Raw genomic sequence first — 18,732 nt, forward strand, 5'->3', positions numbered from 1 at the left:
TCATTATCATATATTATTATTATTATTAAAATTAAAACGATTAAAAGTATTTTTAATTGATAATTGATAAGTAGTTTAATAATGCATTAAATATTGATTTGATATAATTATAATGAAGATATGTTCCTAAATTAGTATAATTATATATTATTCATTAAATATTAATTATAATACAATTATAATAAAGATATTTTTTATAAAATAATTTAGAATAGAGAAAATTGTATTCATTTTGGAGGAAAAACGGAGTTACGAGGGGTCGACATGTCACCTTTATTAGCCGAGAAAAAATCCAGTTTTAGTATATTAAGTAGATGTTAAATTGAATAGGTCATAATTACTTTTGATTTGAAATTAAATGAGAATAAAATATGATATTATTTTTTGTTTCTTAGATAATTATCTTTTGAATTTTAGATATATTATCTTTTGGACTTTAGATACTATTTTATTTGGGTTTTAGGGTTTAATGGTACCATGTTCAAATATAAATAGTGCCCTTTAGAGTTTCGGTTCCCAAGATACCAAAATCGTTTCAGCAACTCCCTTCCCATGAGAGAAGTTGTAATTCAACCGCCTAGAATAAAGAAAGCTTTGGTTGAGAAAGATCGAAAGAACCACAAGATCCAAACTCTTCCGATCATGATTCATGTTTATGAATTCAGCTACGCTTTCACATTCAAGTATTTTATTTGTTAATCATTTAACATGGATAATCTTTGGGTTAAGGAATTGTGAGAAAATTCCAACAAGTGGTATCAGAGTCGTCTATGATTAAATCATTAATAAATTGTAAATTTATTTTATTTTGATTTGAATCTTAATTTGAGTATGTGAAATTAGATTCAAATATGTGTTGCTTTTGGATTGTGTAGCACATGTTAATAAAATTAAAAGAATTTAATTAATTTTTTTATCATAGACACTGTGCATCCATAGATCTAACATATTTATCATAAATTTTTTTTGTATGCACTATGGTTTAATATGTAAATATAAATTTAGTTTTTTTTTAAAGAAAAAAAAAGTTATTCGTTTGTTTATCATTTTTTTATACCATTCTATATGGATTCATTCTTTTGGCAAATTCATTATTTTTTTTTTGTTTTGTGTGGATGGAATAATAATGATTGATTCTAATTTTAATGAATCAAAAAACTTTTTGACATATGAATTTGTTGAACAATTATAATCATGTCTTTTTTAAGGTCTGAAAGATACCATTAAGATTTAATTCTTTTTGTGATTTAAATATTTTTTTAATTATTACATAAGGAAAGTAGTAACAATTTGGATTATTATACCACCTATTTTATAAAGATGTAGTTTTGGAATAAATTTATTGAACATTATGCTGTCAAAGTAGCTTCTTTTGTGAAAATTGATTTATTTAAAATATTAGGAATATGATAATATATAATTCATGTAAATATTTGTCAGCCCAAAGGAAGGTCTATATTTGGCCGAATTACATACACATATTGATGGTAAATACATGTTTGGGTAGCTAATTAAGAATAAAGTAATACTTATTATTTATGTGGACAATAATCGGCCCAAAGGAAATTTATTGTTTGGCCAAATAATAAGCCTTGCACACTTTTGTTTATTTTTTATTAATTATACGATCAATAATCGGCCCAAAGGAAGGTTATTGTTTGACCAATTAATAGAAAATATATGCAGTACTAAATAAATTGCAGAGTTTAAGTTTCAATGTGTGCATTCAGTTGATCCAAAGAAAGGCTTAACATGTGACAGAAATTTTGACAATATTTTATTATTGTAATGAGAGTATCACTTACAGTTAATTTTTCTATCCAAAGATTAAAAATTAATGTTGTTCTAGATATCTCAATATAGATTTTTTCCCCATTATTTAACTAATATTTACTGTATGTTCCTTTTTGTTCTAATAAAGAAACTATAGCTTCAGCTACCGATGTTTCTTTACAAATTAGCAGTATTTCTATGCTTAATGAATCAAACTTTAAGGTTTGGAAGGTTACTTTTGAAATTATTTCAGTTGTATAGATCTAGATATAGCTCTTCGAGAGAAGAAACCACTTCCACTCTAGAAAATCTCAATGAGGTTAAAATATAGAAGTGGGAGAGATCCAATCGAATGAGCATTATGATCATGAAACACTCAATTTCTGAGGCGTTTTGAGGCCCAATTATTGAGGATAAAGATGTCAAACAGTTCCTGAAAAATATTGAAAAATTCTTTGCTAAGAATGAAAAGGCGGAGGCAAATAGCCTTTTGAGCAAACTTGTCTCCATGAGGTATAAAGGCGAAGGGAACTTAAGGGAGTACATTATGGAAATGTCTCATCTTGTTTCAAAATTGAAAACATTAAAGTTAGATTTGTCTGAAGACTTACTCGTGCATTTCATTTTGATCTCCCTTTCTGCACACTTTGGACAATTCAAAGTGCGTTATAACACTCTGAAGGACACTTGGTTCTTAAATGAGCTTATATCTCACTGTGTGTAAGAAGAAGAGAGGCTACATCAAGATAAAACTGAAAGTGCTCACACGGTTTCATCTTCTCAGTATAAAAGAAAGCGTGATACTATTGCGAATGTGCCTTCTCAGCAGAAAAAAGCTAAGAAACAGGATCAAGTTTCAACTTATTTTTTCTGTAAGAAGGTGGGACACATGAAGAAGGATTGTACCAAATATGCCACTTGGCGTGTAAAGAAGGATATAATTCTTACTTTCATTTGTTCTGAGGCTAGTTTAAGCTATGCACCTGTTGATACTTAGTGGGTAGATTCTGCTGCTACTACTCATGTAAGTGTTACTATGCTGGATTGCCTGTGGAGCCGAACACCAAGTGATGCTGAAAGATATATCTATGTGGCAGATGGCAATATAGTTACAGTCGAAGCTATAGGAACCTTTAGATTATGTTCCACGAGTAGATTCTATTTGGATTTATTAGAGACATTTTATGTACCGTCATTTAGACGGAATTTAGTTCCTGTTTCTCGTTTGGACAAATCAGGTTATTTTTGTTTGTTCGGAAGCAATAAAGTCAGTCTCTTTTATAAATCGAATAATATTTGCTCTGGTCGTTTGGTGGATAATCTATATATGCTTGATTTAAATTCCTATAATAATGAAATACTGCAAATAGGTACAAAATGAAAACTAAATGAGAATTCGGCATTAATATAGCACAAACGCCTAGGCTACATCTCTAAACAAAGAATTCAGAGGCTCGTGTTAGATGAAATTCTTGGATCCCTAAATTTGGTGGACTTTAAAGTCTGCATTGAGTGCATAAAGGGAAAAAAGGACAAACGAAAGAAAATTAGGTGCCGAGAGAGTTAAAGATGTCTTAGAACTAATACATACCTATATATGTGGCTCATTCCCTACTGTCTCCTGGAAAGGACAACGGTATTTTATTACATTCATAGATGATTACTCTCGTTACGAGTACCTATATTCAATTCATGAAAATTCCCAAGTCTTAGATGTTTTCAAGTCTTTCAAAGTTGAAGTTGAACTTCAACTTGGAAAAAAAATAAAGTTGTCAAATCTGATCGTGGTGGTGAATACTACAGAAAATATGACGGTTCAGATGAGCAACGTCTCGGACCTTTTGCTCTTTTTCTAGAGGAGTGTGGTATTGTTCTGCAATATACTATGCCAAGCAAACCTAGCTTGAATGGTGTTGCAGAGCAAAGGAACCGAACTCTTAAGAATACGGTAAGAAGTATGATTAGTCATTCTTCCTTACTTGAATCACTCTAGGGAGAAGTCTTAAAGACCGCAGTGTACATCCTTAATAGGGTGCCAAGCAAAGCAGTTAACAAAACTCCTTATAAAATTTGGACTAGAAAAAGATCCAGTATAAAGCATTTGCATATTTGGGGATGTCCAGCTGAGGTGCGACCTTATAGGCCACTTGAAAGAAAATTGGACTTAAGGACAATTAGTTGCTACTTTGTTGGTTACGCTGAGCTTTCACGGGGGTACAAGTTTTACAATCTTGCATCAAGGTCTATTTTTTGAAATGGAAAATGCGAGATTTCTTGAGGATGTTGAGTTTGGGGGGAATAAAATGTTAGGAATGTTGCTTTTGATGAGGATTCTGTAACTGACAATGATCAGGTCCTTGTACCTATTATTGTTCAAGATACAATTATAGTACAAGAGCACAATGAGAATCCTACTGTAGATTTAGTTACTGTATAGGAGAACAATGAAAATATTGTTGTTACTCAAGATACTGCTACAGTACAGAAAAATAATGAGAATTCTCCTCAATCCCAACCCATACAGCAAGCTCAACAACCTCAAGAAGTGTCGTTCAGAAGATCCAACAGAGAAAGGAGAAAATCCATCTATGGTCTCAAACAAGCTTTCTGTCAATGGTATCACAAGTTTCATCAAGTCATTACCTCATATGATTTTGAGGTAAATATCATAGATGAGAGTGTATACTACAAGTTCAGTGGGAGTAAATACATCTTTTTGGTCTTATATGTTGATGACATTCTACTTGCCAGTAACGATATAGGCTTGTTGTATGAAACTAAGAAATTTCTATCGAACAAATTCAAAATGAAAGATCTTGGTGATGCCTCTTTTTATTAGGAATTGAGATACTAAGAGATCGCTTTCAAGCTATTCTTGGATTATCACACAAGAACTATATCGAAAAGGTTTTAAGTAGATATGGCATGGAAAGTTATAGACCAATGGACACACCCATAGCTAAAGGAGACAAGTTCAGTCTCAAGTAATGCTCTAAAAATGATCTTGAGAGCACAATAATACATGATAAACCTTATGCATCAACACTAGGGAGCTTAATGTATGCTCAAGTCTGCACACGTCCCGATATATCATTCATAGTGGGAGTGTTGGGTAGATACTTGAGCAATTCAGGCATGTATCATTGGATAGCTATTAAACGCGTAATGCATTATCTGAAGAGAATAAATGATTACATGCTTACTTACCGGAGATCAAAAAATTTGGAGATCATTGGGTATTCTGATTCTGATTTCATGGCATATGGTTGCGAAACCTTGTCACTGAGCTTTGTATAGTAGATAACATTGAAAGACCATTAAAGATATTTTGTGACAATAAGTCAGCAATACTATACTCCAACAACAATAAGAGCTTGACAAAATAAAAAAATATAGACATTAAGTTCTTAGTTGTCAAGAAAAAAGTTTAAGAAAAACATATTTTCATAGAACATATAGAAACAGAGTATATGCTAGCAGACTCATTAACCAAATGATTGATCCCTAAAGTCTTTCATGAGCACACTGCTCGGATGGGTGTCAATATTTGTGATGCCTTGGTTTAGTGGGAGTTTATTTTATGCTATATGTTCTATGACAGATATTGAATTATTTTTCTGTAAAATTAAGTTGATGGTTTATTTCATGTTATGTGAAATGTTCATTTTACAATATTTGTTTTGTGTTTGATCTCAATAAAATTTTAAAGTTGGACCCATTGGAAATAGACATGCATGAGATCACTTGGCATGTAATTTCCATATTACTCATCCAAATTTGATCTATGTCGTTAAGTATATTAGGATGGTGATTGTCGCGGTTCAGTCACGACATTAATGTTATAAAAGTTGCGGTGATATCATATCTAATATGTGAGACAGACCAGGTTGTTAAGATAATAAGGGAAATAACATTCAGATACGCACATAAAGATGTGATTATGTCAAGGGAGAATATATATATATATATATAGTCCAAGTAGGAGATTGTTAGGAAAGTATTTTAATTTCCTAATTTTGTTTGTGGGCAATACATATATTAATTATAATCACAAATTTATGCTATTTCAAATTAAATGACTTATATAATGGTGATTTCATTTATTGTTATAAATGCTAAATTAAATAAGTCATAATTATTTTTGATTTGGAATTAAATGAGAATAAAATCAGATATTATCTTTTGTTTCTTAAATAATTATCTTTTGAATTTTAGATATATTATTTTTTGGACTTTAAATACTATTTTATTTGGGCTTTAGGGTTTAATGAGTGTCATACTCAAATATAAATAGTGCTTTCAGGTCTTCAAGATACCAAAACTGCCTCAGCAACTCCTTCCCCATTAAAGAAGTTGCAATTCAGCCGCCTAAGAATACAGAAGGCTTTGGTTGAGCAAAATTGAAAGAACCACAAGATTCAAATTTTTTCGATCATGATTCATGTTTATAAATTCAGATATACTTTCGCATTTAAGTATTTTATTTCTTAATGATTTAACATGGATAATCTTTAGGTTAAAAAATTATAAGAAAATTCCAACACCGGTCTCACTCTCACTATATCAGATTTGACGTTATAGTGACAATAACTTGATGTTATTGCTGAACATGATCTTAGTAAAAGTTCATATTAACACAGAAATCTGAATATATATGTTAGAATGAAGGATATTATTGAAATATTAGTCATTTATATAATATAGTCAAGTATATACGTAATGTAAGTAGTTTTAGTGGTTGATTATTATTTTATCCCTTTTTTGGTGCGTTTATTATTCAAATTAAAAATACAAAGAGGTATCGACTAGCCAGCTAAAACTAAAAGTAGTAGCGGGTGTGAAAGTGGAATCATGTATGTAGAAGAAAAATCAAAAGCGTCCTACTAGATTCTCAATTTCTCACCATATGTATCATCATTATCACAAGGGACAAAACAAGAGCAAGTTATTAGTCGATGCTTGATTATTATAACCAAATTCTTGAAATTTTAAGTTGCTATTTTATCTGCAAGTGGTTTTTTATTTTATTTTTTTGAGAGACTATCTGTAAAGTGGTCTTATTACGCTTGATTATTATAACCAAATTCTTGAAATTTTAAGTTGCTACTTTATCTTCAAGTGGTTTTTTACTTTATTTTTTTGGGTGACTATCTGTAAACTGGTCTTATTTTATCATGAAGCACCTTTCAAAGAAATGTTAAAAAAATAAATAGGTGTGAACATAACAATTGTCGAAGAAACGAAAGTAAAAACTTTCTAATAGCTGGTTGCCGTTGATAAACAAATAAAAATTTTCTTAAGCTTTTTAGATTTCTAGTTTGGTCTTTTAACGCAATGGAATTTGAGTCGAAAATCTGAGAAAAAGCAGACAAAATTACTTACTCTAACCAAGTGAATTAACCTCAGTTAGTATTTTAGTTTAGTTTATAAAATTTGAATATCAAAGCTAAGAAAAAAAGACAAAAATTACTTACTCTCTAACCAAGCGAATTAACCTCGGTTAGCACATTTAATTTATAAATTCAGCTTCAGTATTTTATCTATACTGACCTATTTCAATATATCATTCCGATAAAATGATAAATCTTTAAAAGAAACAATTTCATATTATTATATGTTTTTGTCGATTTTTAGCAAAACGATGGTGGTTCGATATCTAATGGTTTAGGAACGAAACCTATTCCTCTATTTAAGTACCAAGTTTTTTAAAGTGCATCAAAGACCTTTCGATCAAACAGAAACCAAGAAATCTGAAAACAAAAATAAAAAACTTTGACAATAAATTAACTTAATTTGAAATGAATTGCATTGAATTTTAAATAAAACAGTAAAAATGCCTTCGATTAGATCAAATAACTTTTGACATGGAAATTAAAATATTGGAAGGTAAAGTCGGACAGAGAAAATAAATGTTGCTTGAAAGATAAATTTGCAAGGAAAGTAAAGTTCGCAGAAAACGTAAATAAAAAAGTAATAAAACTCAGTGGAAGGAACCCTATAGAAAAGTAATTCGATTGCAAACTCAGTAAGTCTCTGGGATATGAGTGTGCTTGAGTATTTTCTGAAATAAAGTTCCAACCCCTGTTTCTTCGAGTCTTCTTCTATTTATAAGAATCTTCAACCAATCAAATTAAAATGTAACCTCCACGTATATTAATCTATGAGTAACCGTTCCTACTCGTTGAGTGCTGTCTGTAACTGCAACCAACTATCTTCACTTATTAACTTCCTTCAATTGCTTCACTCTTTCTCGATGAGTTTTGGTCAATCAGAATCCACTCCTTCATCGATTGACCATCCTCGATGAATCAAAATAGATATTCTCTACCTTAAAATTCACGACTTGTTATTTTTTCCGACAAACAAATTGCACTGTTAACTTCTTCTTCGACACAGCTAACCTCCGTCGAGTTTGCTGGCCTTTGTCTCGATGCAGCCCTTTTCTTTAAGACACGCGCTTACTAAATCTCGAATCTAACCTTCCTTCGAAATTAATTATTTTTTACTAACAAATTGCCCCCAAAAATTAATGTGTTTTTCAATATCATCTCAAAATAAAAACACTTAATCCTAATTGCTCGATCTTTATCATTATGAAAAATTAATTAACCATAAATGAAATCCATTACTTTTCATTTATTCGTGGCTATTCCGACACGTTTCCCACTACTCTCAATTTCTCTTTCCACCCCTTTACCTTCTTCAAGAAGTTACCCAATTTCAAAGTATAAACTTCAACATATAAAACCGCAGAACACCTTTTTTATTTTACTGAATTGAATTTCCATCATCATTCACCATTAACTTTCTATCTTTCAATATCCTTCCTTTCAAAAACCATCATTCTTTAAAACTATCATCTCTGAACTCTCCCACACAATTTCACCTTCTGCAACCAACTCAAACACCAATAAACCTTACTCACATCCATCAATGGCTTCTTCTTCTTTCCAACAAACCCCATTGACCAAGATGAAGACAAAGGACTTGCAACCAAAACCTTTAAACAACCAAATCTGCAAGTATTGAGCCAATTTAATGACGAAATCATTGAAGATCCTCAACTTTTGCCTATTAACAAGATGATTCTTATCCCTTTCATTGTTGATGATGAAACGTGCTGCTTCGTTGGCCCTATTCAGACTTTGGAGCGTGCCAGCAAGAAATTCGATTTCTTTCCTAATGCTGCGGCTGAAGATTTACTCATCAAACAAGATCTTTTCATTGCCTCTTTTATCGACCCCAAAAAATCCTTCAGAAATAATCCTAAAGTCACCCCTCGAGGAGCTGATTTTTGAGCTTAGTATCGACGTCTCGAAACCACAAAGAGTCATGCCTGGAAGGCACTAGGCATTCATGATCTTCTCCATCTTTTTCATTTCTCACCTACCACACACCACTAAATGATTGGAGCAGCTGCATGTTTTTGGAACAAACCAACTAATAACTTTCACCTTTCCTGTGGAATGGTAGGGCCCACACTACTCGACGTGGCCGTCATTACTGGCCTCCCAACAAACTTCCCCGAAGTAACATGTGATATGCATCCAGATCGAACCTATAAGATAGCCCAAAAGAACTTTTATAGCGATTTCATCAGTCACCATATGGGACATGGAGACGACCCCGTGACTGATGAAGAGAGTGTGGCGTTCCTGTATTACTGGTTGAATGCCATCGTTTTCTATTCAAGAAGCATTCAAATGCAAAAGTTATTTCTCCCTTTAGCTGCCCTATTGCATGAAGGCTACAAATTCAACTTAGCCAAATTGATTCTAGGGAATTTGTACGATGAATTGGGACATTTAGTTGATGGTCTTCGAAATAATTCATCAGTAAGTGTAGGTGGTCCTCTCTGGCTTTTACAACTCTATTTGAATGTTGTTTTCGAAAAATACATGAAGCAAGATGGGAGTAATGCTTCAGAAAAATAACATATTGAAGGGTTTCAATTGGCCCCTTTTCAACCAAATTTTGAAAATACCAATTCCATTGAAGACTTATTTTGGACTGTCTTCTCTCTCCTTCACTCCTGCAAGAGCTTCAACAACAATAATTTGATGTTCACTCCATTTCTACGTCGAAATTGTGGACCAGCAAGGTTCGAATGTCTTTTCTTTCCATCCGATGATGAAGAAAATGAAGTGGCCAACACAACTTGGACAAATCTCCTTGCTGTTCAGGTATTTCCGATTGGATTACCTCAATATAAGAAAGAACAGTTCAAGGTAACCCTTTATGTCTCCTACTATATTGCTAGACAGATGGGCTTCTCTCGAGCTATCCCTTCACCTATTCCTCGAAATGACAAAGCTCTTTGTCATATCAAATTCAAATCGAAGAAAAACATCGAGAACTGTCTCGCCGTCAATCATCAACACTGAAATAACTACTCCCGTCTTCTTTACGTGCGTAGTTTATTTGTTACTAAATCTTTTGTGGAATGGTGGACTAAGTATTATTCTCAATATAATCGCATCTTAGATGAGATTAAAAATTCTTCAATAAAAATTCTCCAGACTACTGAGGGCTCAAAAAAAAAGGCCCCAAAAAGAAAATTTGAAGTCACAGTACAACACAAACAACCACAAAAAGAATATTCGAAAGGTTTCAACCAAAACTTCTAAAAAGATAAGCCTGTCATCGAATTTTTTATCTAAACTTTCATTATCAGTTTATCACATTTATTTGAATCATAACTTGTATTAACTTCTTCGACCTACATTCAAATACAATCATCGAGTGAAAATTCCTCCGAATAAAATTTCCTAACTGATGGTTCTAGATGAACTTGAGAAGGGGGGTTGAATCAAGTTAGCTTAAAATTTAGAGTTTCAAACTCTGTTGCAGTGGAAGCTTAAGTTGCAGGAAATTATTTGAAATTATCTTATACGCAGAACATTAAAAGAGCAGAGAAGAGGAGAAAGGGGCCAGCATGTATCCTGGTTCGGATTCTCAGTGCCATGAATCCTACATCTAGTCTCCACCACAAACCATTGTAGAATTTTTACTATAATCTTCAGATTACATACACCAATACTATTGAATTACTCCCTAATTCAACTAGTACCTACCCCAAGCTTTCTATACCAAAGCTTAGCAACCCCAAAGTGCTAACCCAACTTGGAAGGGGAATTTACACAGATTCAATTCTCACCAAGTGCTAACCCAACTTGGCAAGGGGAACTAAACCTAGTTCATACACTCAAATTACATAAGAAAACTGTGGCTATTTTGCATCACTCTTGCCTTTTCTCTCTTGGCTTTTGAACCTCACATAATTGCCTTTTCTCAAAACAGAAAACAACGCAAGACAGCCATAACACAAAGATCAGAATTAAGCTTGAGTAGAAGAAAGATATTTCAGCTCTGTTTTAGAGATGGTGCTCTGAGTATGTACTCTCTCTTTCTTAACTTGAAATGGTGGAGTGAAGCTTGTTAAATATCTTCCACTTGACTTCATTGTAGCTTCATCCTCTTGCTTGTTCTTGCTGTCCGTTTGAGCTGACACAACTAGCAAGCTGTCCTTTTTCCATTCTGCTCCACTAACGCTGCTTGTTGGAGGAGCTGCTCCACCCACCTCTGTTGTCCTTGGAGCTACTATCTTCTTTGGCATGCAAAGCACTTCCATTTTTGAGCCATTTCAACTGCTGTCCATAGCTCTGCATTTTTGTTTTGCTCTTCCAAACTTGCTAATGATCTTCTGCATTTTGATTTGCTGATGTCTTTTGTGTAGTGGCATTGTCCTTGTGTGTTGTTGCTTTCTTTGTTTTCCAGCTGTCTTGTTTTACTTGTGATGTAGACAGCTGCCCTTTTTCTTTTGCCAAATGCATAGCCTTTCATTTTTGCTGAACGGTGTAATAAGGATGAAGTATTGGGCTTGTGCATTTACTTGGAACATCAAAGGAATAAACAAGTAGCATTGTTTGGCTGTGAGAGAATTAATGGGCTTGCCACAATAAAACACACATTAAACAATATTGAGCTTTCAACCCAAAACAATATTTATCATCATAACTTAACCCAAAATTAAACTAGGCTCAACACTAACAAAAAAAGGTAAAATTCTTTAATAGATTCGTATATTAATTAATATTAATATTCTATTTCCAACAACTAGTTGCCCTTCAGCAAAGGAAAATTTTTCCTAGGCTAATCCCTGACGCAACAAACTCAAATCACTAGAACATACCATTAGCATTAAATTAGAAATCTAAGGAGACACCATTAGCATTTCTTTGTCTTGGAAGGATTTTAAATTCTTTTATGTTGAGCCAAGGTGTCACAAATCCTTAAAATTTTAAGTTGCTATTTTATTTGCAAGTGGTTTTTTACTTTATTTTTTTTGGGTGACTATCTGTAAGGTGTTCTTAATTTATCATGAAGCACCTTTCAAAGAAATGTTAAAAAAATAAATAGGTGTGAACACAACTATTGTCGAAGAAACGAAAGTCAAAACTTTCTAGTAGCTGGTTGCCGTTGATCAGCAAATAAAAATTTTTCGGTCTTTTAACACAATGGAATTTGAGTCTAAAATCTGAGAAAAAGCAGACAAAATTACTTACTCTAACCAAGTGAATTAACCTCAGTTAGTATTTTAGTTTAATTAGTTTATAAAATTTGAGTGTCAAAGCTAAGAAAAAAAGATAAAAGTTACTTATTGTCTAACCAAGCGAATTAACCTCGGTTAGCACATTTAATTTATAAATTCAGCTCAAGTATTTTATCTATACTAAACTATTTCAATATATCAATATTCTTTTTCCAGACTGATAAAATGATAAATCTTTAAAAGAAACAATTCTATATTATTATGTGTGAGAATTAAGATTGATAATATGAAAGTGAAACTTTATAAAATGACGCATAAAAAATTAAAATGGATTTTTAATTGGATTTGATTTGTTCACATGTAACTTTTTTAATGCGGGGTTGAGGTTGGTTTTGTTGTGTTATACATAAACAAATAACAATTATTTAGGTATATACGAATATGCTTATCATGTTATAAATTAATTAATTAATTATTGCACATGTTTCAGCACTATACAAGTATATAATGCTAAGCAAAGAACATTCATAGTTCACTGCAAAACGCATATACTTGAGATCCTTTGTGCTTGAGAAAACCCAGAGACCTGAATACATTATATCAATCTAGCTACAACAACTTCCCTCAACCCCTTTCATTCTTTTCTCATCATCTGCGGCACCTGATTTTAAATCATGGCTGCAAAACATGAACGTGGACCTTATCTCTCTTCTTTTGTTGATGCTATTTCAAAGAAGCTGTCTTCAATACTTGAAGGTGACTCTATCCTCAAAGATGACTACTCTGCTCGGAAGTCCCTTCAAAAGTCGGATGATTATCTGTGTGATGTTGAACCTGTGCTTGATGATGCTGAGCTGAAGCAGTTCGATAACGATAGAGTGAAGAAGTGGCTTGTTGATCTCCAAGATGCTCTCTATATGGCTGATGACTTGCTCGATGAACTCGCCACTAAAGCTGCCACTGCCACTCCAAGGGATCAAGGTAACTCTTCTTCCTGGTCTCACTATGTTGATTCATGTATTGAAGATAGTGGTGTCAATGTCATTGAAAGCACACTAGAGTCTCTTGTTGAACGAAAAGATAAACTTGGTCTGAACAAGAGTGCCAAGTTGGACACATCATGGAGACTTCCATCCACGTCTCTCGATAGTCCTGACATATTTGGTCGGGACAAAGACAAGGAGAACATAATCAAATTGCTGTTAGATGATACCTGTGATGCTGAATCACATGTGACTGTGATTCCCATTGTGGGTATGGGCGGGATAGGAAAAACTACTTTGGCTCAATTGGTTTACAATGATGCCAAAGTCAAGGAAAAATTTGACACTAGAGTATGGGTGTGTGTTGCTGAAAATCCTGACCTTGTTCGTCTTACAAGGACAATAATAGGGGCAATAGATTCTTCTCCCTGTGACCAGGATAATTTTGATTTACTTCAGACTAATCTGAAGGGAAAATTGACAGAAAAGACCTTCTTGGTTGTTTTAGATGATGTCTGGCATGATCAACCGAACATGTGGCTGTGGGAGGATTTCCTAAAACCTTTTCGGTGTGGGAATAATGGGAGTAAGATTCTCCTAACAACCCGTGATGAAAAGGTTGCTTCTGTGTTTGCACCAAATAATCTACATTATCGACTAAATTTATTGTCGAAGGAAGATTGTTGGTTGTTGTTTTTGAAGCATTCATCTGTTTCTACTAATTTTAAACAATATACAAATCTAGAAATAATTGGTAGAAAAATTGTTGAAAAGTGTAAGCAGTTACCTTTGGCTGTGAAGACACTTGGGGGTTTATTGCGCAACAACTATAATGAAAGGGATTGGAAGAATGTACTTGATAGTAAAATTTGGGAACTCTCCAACAGTAAAATTGTTTCAGCATTAAGAGTCAGTTATCATTATCTCCCTTCACATTTGAAGCGGTGTTTTGTTTATTGTTCATTATATCCTCAAGATTATGAATTTGAGAAAGACAATTTAATTTTGTTATGGATGGGAGAAGATCTCTTACAACCAAAGAAAGACAAGACATTAAAAAATATTGGTTGTGAAGATTTTGATGAATTAGTTGCAAGGTCATTTTTTCAACCTTCTAGTACTAAGAGAGGTTTATTTGTAATGCATGATCTCATGCATGATCTAGCAACGTTCTTTGCTGGGAAATTCTATTTCAAACTCGAGGGATTTAAGAATCTACAGGGGATAGATAGCAAAATTCGTCATTTGTCCTTTTCTTCAGGATCTTCGGATATCACTATCAACACGTACAAGTCATTTGGAGAGGCCTGTAAGAGAGCAGTACACTTGAGAACAGCTTTAGATTTTACTTGGTATGAATATCTTGAATCAATTGATGTTAAAAGCATTCCTTGGCTCTTACAACAACAATTGAGAGTTTTGTCATTTCGTATAAAGTCATTGCCTGAATCAATAGGTGAATTGATTTATTTGCGTTATTTAAATCTGTCTGAAGCACGTATTGTGACATTGCCAGAGTCAATATGTAAATTATACAATCTCCAAACTTTGATATTGAGGGATTGTTATGAGTTAGAGATGCTTCCCAGCTGCATGCAAGATCTTGTGAACCTACAACATCTTGATATTCGAGGTGTTCCTCGTCTGAAAGAGATGCCGAAGAAAATGAGCAAGCTAAAGCATCTAAACTTCCTAAGTTATTATATCATCGGCGAGCATGAAGAGAATGGAATAAGAGAATTGGGAACACTGGACAATCTTGACGGCTCATTTGACATTCTCAACTTGGAGAACGTCAAGAATAGTGATGAAGCTTTGGAGGCAAAGATGGGTAACAAGAGGCACATCAACACTTTGAAATTGTATTGGTTTACAGGAGGTTACATGGATGTCGAAACTGAAAGGCATATACTTGAGGAGTTACAACCCCATGAAAACTTGAAAGAGTTATCAATTGAGGGTTATCGGGGCGAAACATTCCCAGATTGGTTAGGCCTTTCTCGCTACTCCAGTATGACCAAATTGAGTCTGCAGCGTTGTAAGAATTGTTGTAAGCTTCCTTCACTGGGACAGTTACCCTCTTTACAGCATCTGGAGTTTTCTGAACTTGATGGGTTGGAGAAAATTGATTTGGCGTTTTACAACAATAGTGGATCATTTGAGCAGGAGACACCTTTCAAATGTCTTGAAACTCTGAAAATTGAGAAGATGGCTCATTGGCGGGAGTGGCATTTTCCTGATGAGTTTGATGGTTTTCCTGAGCTTAGAATCCTTTCAATAAGAAACTGTCCTGTGTTAAGTGGAGATCTGCCCGCTCACCTTCCTGCTCTGGAGGAACTTCACATTTTTAAATGTTCAGAGCTTGTATGTTCGCTGCCGAGGGCTCCCAAGATTCAACAATTATGTTTTGGCAAATCTAGGCCGAAACGCATGTTGGAGATTTCAGAAACCCAGCTGGCGCAACCCGTATTGGAGTGGGTCCCCCACCTGCAATCGCTACGTGTGGAAGCTCTGCAAATCTTGAACTGTCACTCGCTGATATCAATTTCAGCATATTATTTGCCGGCTTCACTAACGAAGATACATGTACAGGGGTGTGGTTCACTGTCGTCGTTTCAATTGGGGCCCCTTCCAAATCTTGAGAAATTGATAATTAATGAATGTCCAAGCATGAAATGTGTTGAGGTGCCACAGGCTCTTCCAGGTCTCCGTCATTTATGCATCTTACACTGCCCCAGACTAGTATCCTTGCCCGCACTAGGGTTGGCTGCGCCCCACCTGGTGTATCTGCGTATAAACGATTGCCCGGAAATTGATTGTTTTGCTGACGAGTGCCTCCCGGCGAGTTTGAAAACTCTTCAAGTCAAGGGATGCGAGAAACTAGCGAGGTGGATAACATCAAAGGGTTTGCATAGTCAAGTCCGCCTTTGACTCGTAAGCTGGAAAAGATGAAATACCCACGGATTCGTTTTGATACTTTCTACGACTGTAAGTGTTTTTGCTCTGATCTTCCCTAAACTCAGTGCTCTCCAATTACAATGCTAACTTTTTGCATCACCCATTTTCATTCCCTTGTTAATTAATAAACCAACACAATTTTATTATCTTTTCATTCTTAGCCATTTCTCTGTAGGTACCCGTTTCACTACAAGTTTAGTTTTTAAATAATTTGTTCTTATGTGGGTGCCAATTTTTTAAGGATAACAAATTAGATGCTTAGTAAAGAACAAAAAGTACACTTTTTTCATGATGGCTTCTTTATTGCTTACAGTATTTGTATGGTTTATTTCAGTCCCGGACAGAGTTGATTCCAATTACGATTGATTCTGATTTTACACAAATGAATGTGCAATGAGAGCGGTCAGAGGCATACAGTTGGGTACGTACTTCATGAAATATATATAAGTTTGCTATATTTGTGAAAAGTCATTCCAATTTCCAATTAGCAAGAAAAAGGCTTACCTTTTTTATGCAAAAACCAAATGTTAGTATCCCAATATACTTCTGTATGTCATTATCAACAATCTCTGATATACTCATAGTCATAGGGTGTCATATAGTTTGTGAGTTTTAAAAGAAATGAAATGTTGGTTTTCAATAAATAGGGAAGATTGAAGAGTCAACATTAACACATGGTTGAGGCAACGTGAGAATTTGGGTGCACTGAGGTAAGTTTGCATTGTCCATGTCTTGCGATGCTACTACCTCTTGTGCTGTCTGTACACTTTTATTGACCTTATAATCCTACCTTGCTTTGTTCAGGTTTATGAATGGAGCAACTTAAAGAATTTGCTTCTGCTGCAAAGAAAGCAAATAATCAAGGTTACGTACAGTCTATAGCTTTTTGTGTCCATGTTATGCATTAATTATAATTTCCATCATTCCTCGTACTTGTTTCATTCTCTCCAAAAGTTATTATATGTTTTCCAAATGTATATATATTCAGGTGTCTTTCAAGTCTATAATTTGTAATTTTTAATGCCCAAGCATGATGTTTAATTCAGACACTCAAGACTTTGTGGATAAGTGATGTGTTATTTGTTAACTATATCGAAAGTGACATTATACTTATTGTATGAATTATTTGTTGATGTTACAGTACTCTTGGATTTCACCAGGCTAACCTTATATTCAACCAGAGTAACTTCAATTGATCTATGGCTGAACTCACAAATGGAACATCAAAGTGGATCATCCATATATACGTGCTATGTCTCGTCTCATTCTGCTGTTTCAATGGAAGCCGAAAAACAAACTTCTGTGTCTGAGGTTTCGCTTTTTTGTGTTAAGTAAAAGTCATTGAAATGCTCATTGTGTGGCTGATTTGGTGGAGAGGATCAGTGAATAGAGTTCATTTTTATTATATCTTTTTCAAATTTGTCCGGCTATCAATGTCTCCCTTGAATTTGATAACTAATAGAAATCCAGTCCAAATTTTACATTGTATAATTGTATTATCCTTTTTATAATGTTACCTGTTTTTAGACCGATTTTCTTATGTTTAGATGAGAAGATGATTGTATCTACCATGAGACAGTTAACCTTTGAAGGCTGAGGTTTCTTGTAGCAGAGTACTTTGCATAGGTCTATGAGTGTTTGGATATATTTTTTTTTTCTCTCCTCACTATTTATTTATGGTGTAAATTTGTTTGCTCTATATATACCTATTATGTCCATAGGAACTATATTATCAATATGAATAAACACTTGTTATTTTGTCTAAACTTAAAGCTTGCTCCTTCCATTCTTATAACTCTATAAGCGTATCAGAAACTGGCAAGGAGATCCATGTGCCCAATTGCATACATGTGAGAAGGTGTAGTGTATCTCTTATGATGGCGTTCTAAGAATCTCATCCTTGTAATTTTATCATTCATCAACATAAATTAGAAAACTAGTAACCGTTTAATTAGAAACTAGACTAAGACTCGCGCGACTAATTTATGTATTATTTTAATACCGTAATTCTTAATAATTATGTAGTACAAGGAAAAGAAATATTATTTGAGAACAAATTATAGTATCACAGTATATAACATAACAACGATGAAAAAAATTGGTATACTGAAATAAATAAAAATGGAAATAAACTTTTTGTAAATTATAGTTATCTTAACATCTTATAAATGAATTGAAAGAGAGATAGTATAACAATAATGTAATACAAACTAAAAAGACTAATACCATTAATTAAATATCCCAAATAAATTACTATCTTAATCAAAATCAAGAACCCATAGGTCATAGCTACAAGTAGAGCAATTCACTTATGCTAATAGTATCTCTTCTTGAAATAATAGTTTTTATCTTAATAACTCTCATTGTAATTTAAAAGCACAAATTAATTAGCTGACCAATAAGTCCCAAAGAAATCAAATGACAAATTTAATACATTCCAATAAACTAAAACAGAATCAAAGAAAA

At 33.6% G+C, this 18,732-nt stretch overlaps 1 protein-coding gene across 2 annotated transcripts; it reads left to right on the plus strand.

The window, feature by feature from the left end:
* Positions 1-12,859: 12,859 nt before the first annotated feature.
* LOC107616513 (putative disease resistance RPP13-like protein 1) lies at positions 12,860-17,935 on the plus strand. 2 transcript variants are annotated; one of them, XM_016318459.3, is made up of 5 exons: positions 12,860-16,296; positions 16,601-16,687; positions 16,914-16,976; positions 17,071-17,130; positions 17,408-17,935. In XM_016318459.3, exon 1 carries the CDS (start codon positions 13,000-13,002, stop codon positions 16,237-16,239), a length of 3,240 nt encoding a protein of 1,079 aa, XP_016173945.1. In that variant the 5' UTR covers positions 12,860-12,999; the 3' UTR covers positions 16,240-16,296; positions 16,601-16,687; positions 16,914-16,976; positions 17,071-17,130; positions 17,408-17,935. The 2 variants fall into 2 exon arrangements, with proteins under 2 accessions (XP_016173945.1, XP_020967922.1); XM_021112263.2 differs by having other exon boundaries at positions 17,427-17,554.
* The last annotated feature ends 797 nt before the right edge of the window (positions 17,936-18,732 follow it).

This window comes from Arachis ipaensis, chromosome B9 (genome assembly GCF_059453495.1).
Source record: "Arachis ipaensis isolate K30076 ecotype BB chromosome B9, ASM5945349v1, whole genome shotgun sequence".
Taxonomy (NCBI): Eukaryota; Viridiplantae; Streptophyta; class Magnoliopsida; order Fabales; family Fabaceae; genus Arachis; species Arachis ipaensis.

What these genes read in the sequence shown, in the direction of transcription:
- LOC107616513 (XM_016318459.3), top strand. Translation starts at nt 13,000, where the DNA reads ATGGCTGCAAAACATGAACGTGGACCTTATCTCTCTTCTTTTGTTGAT.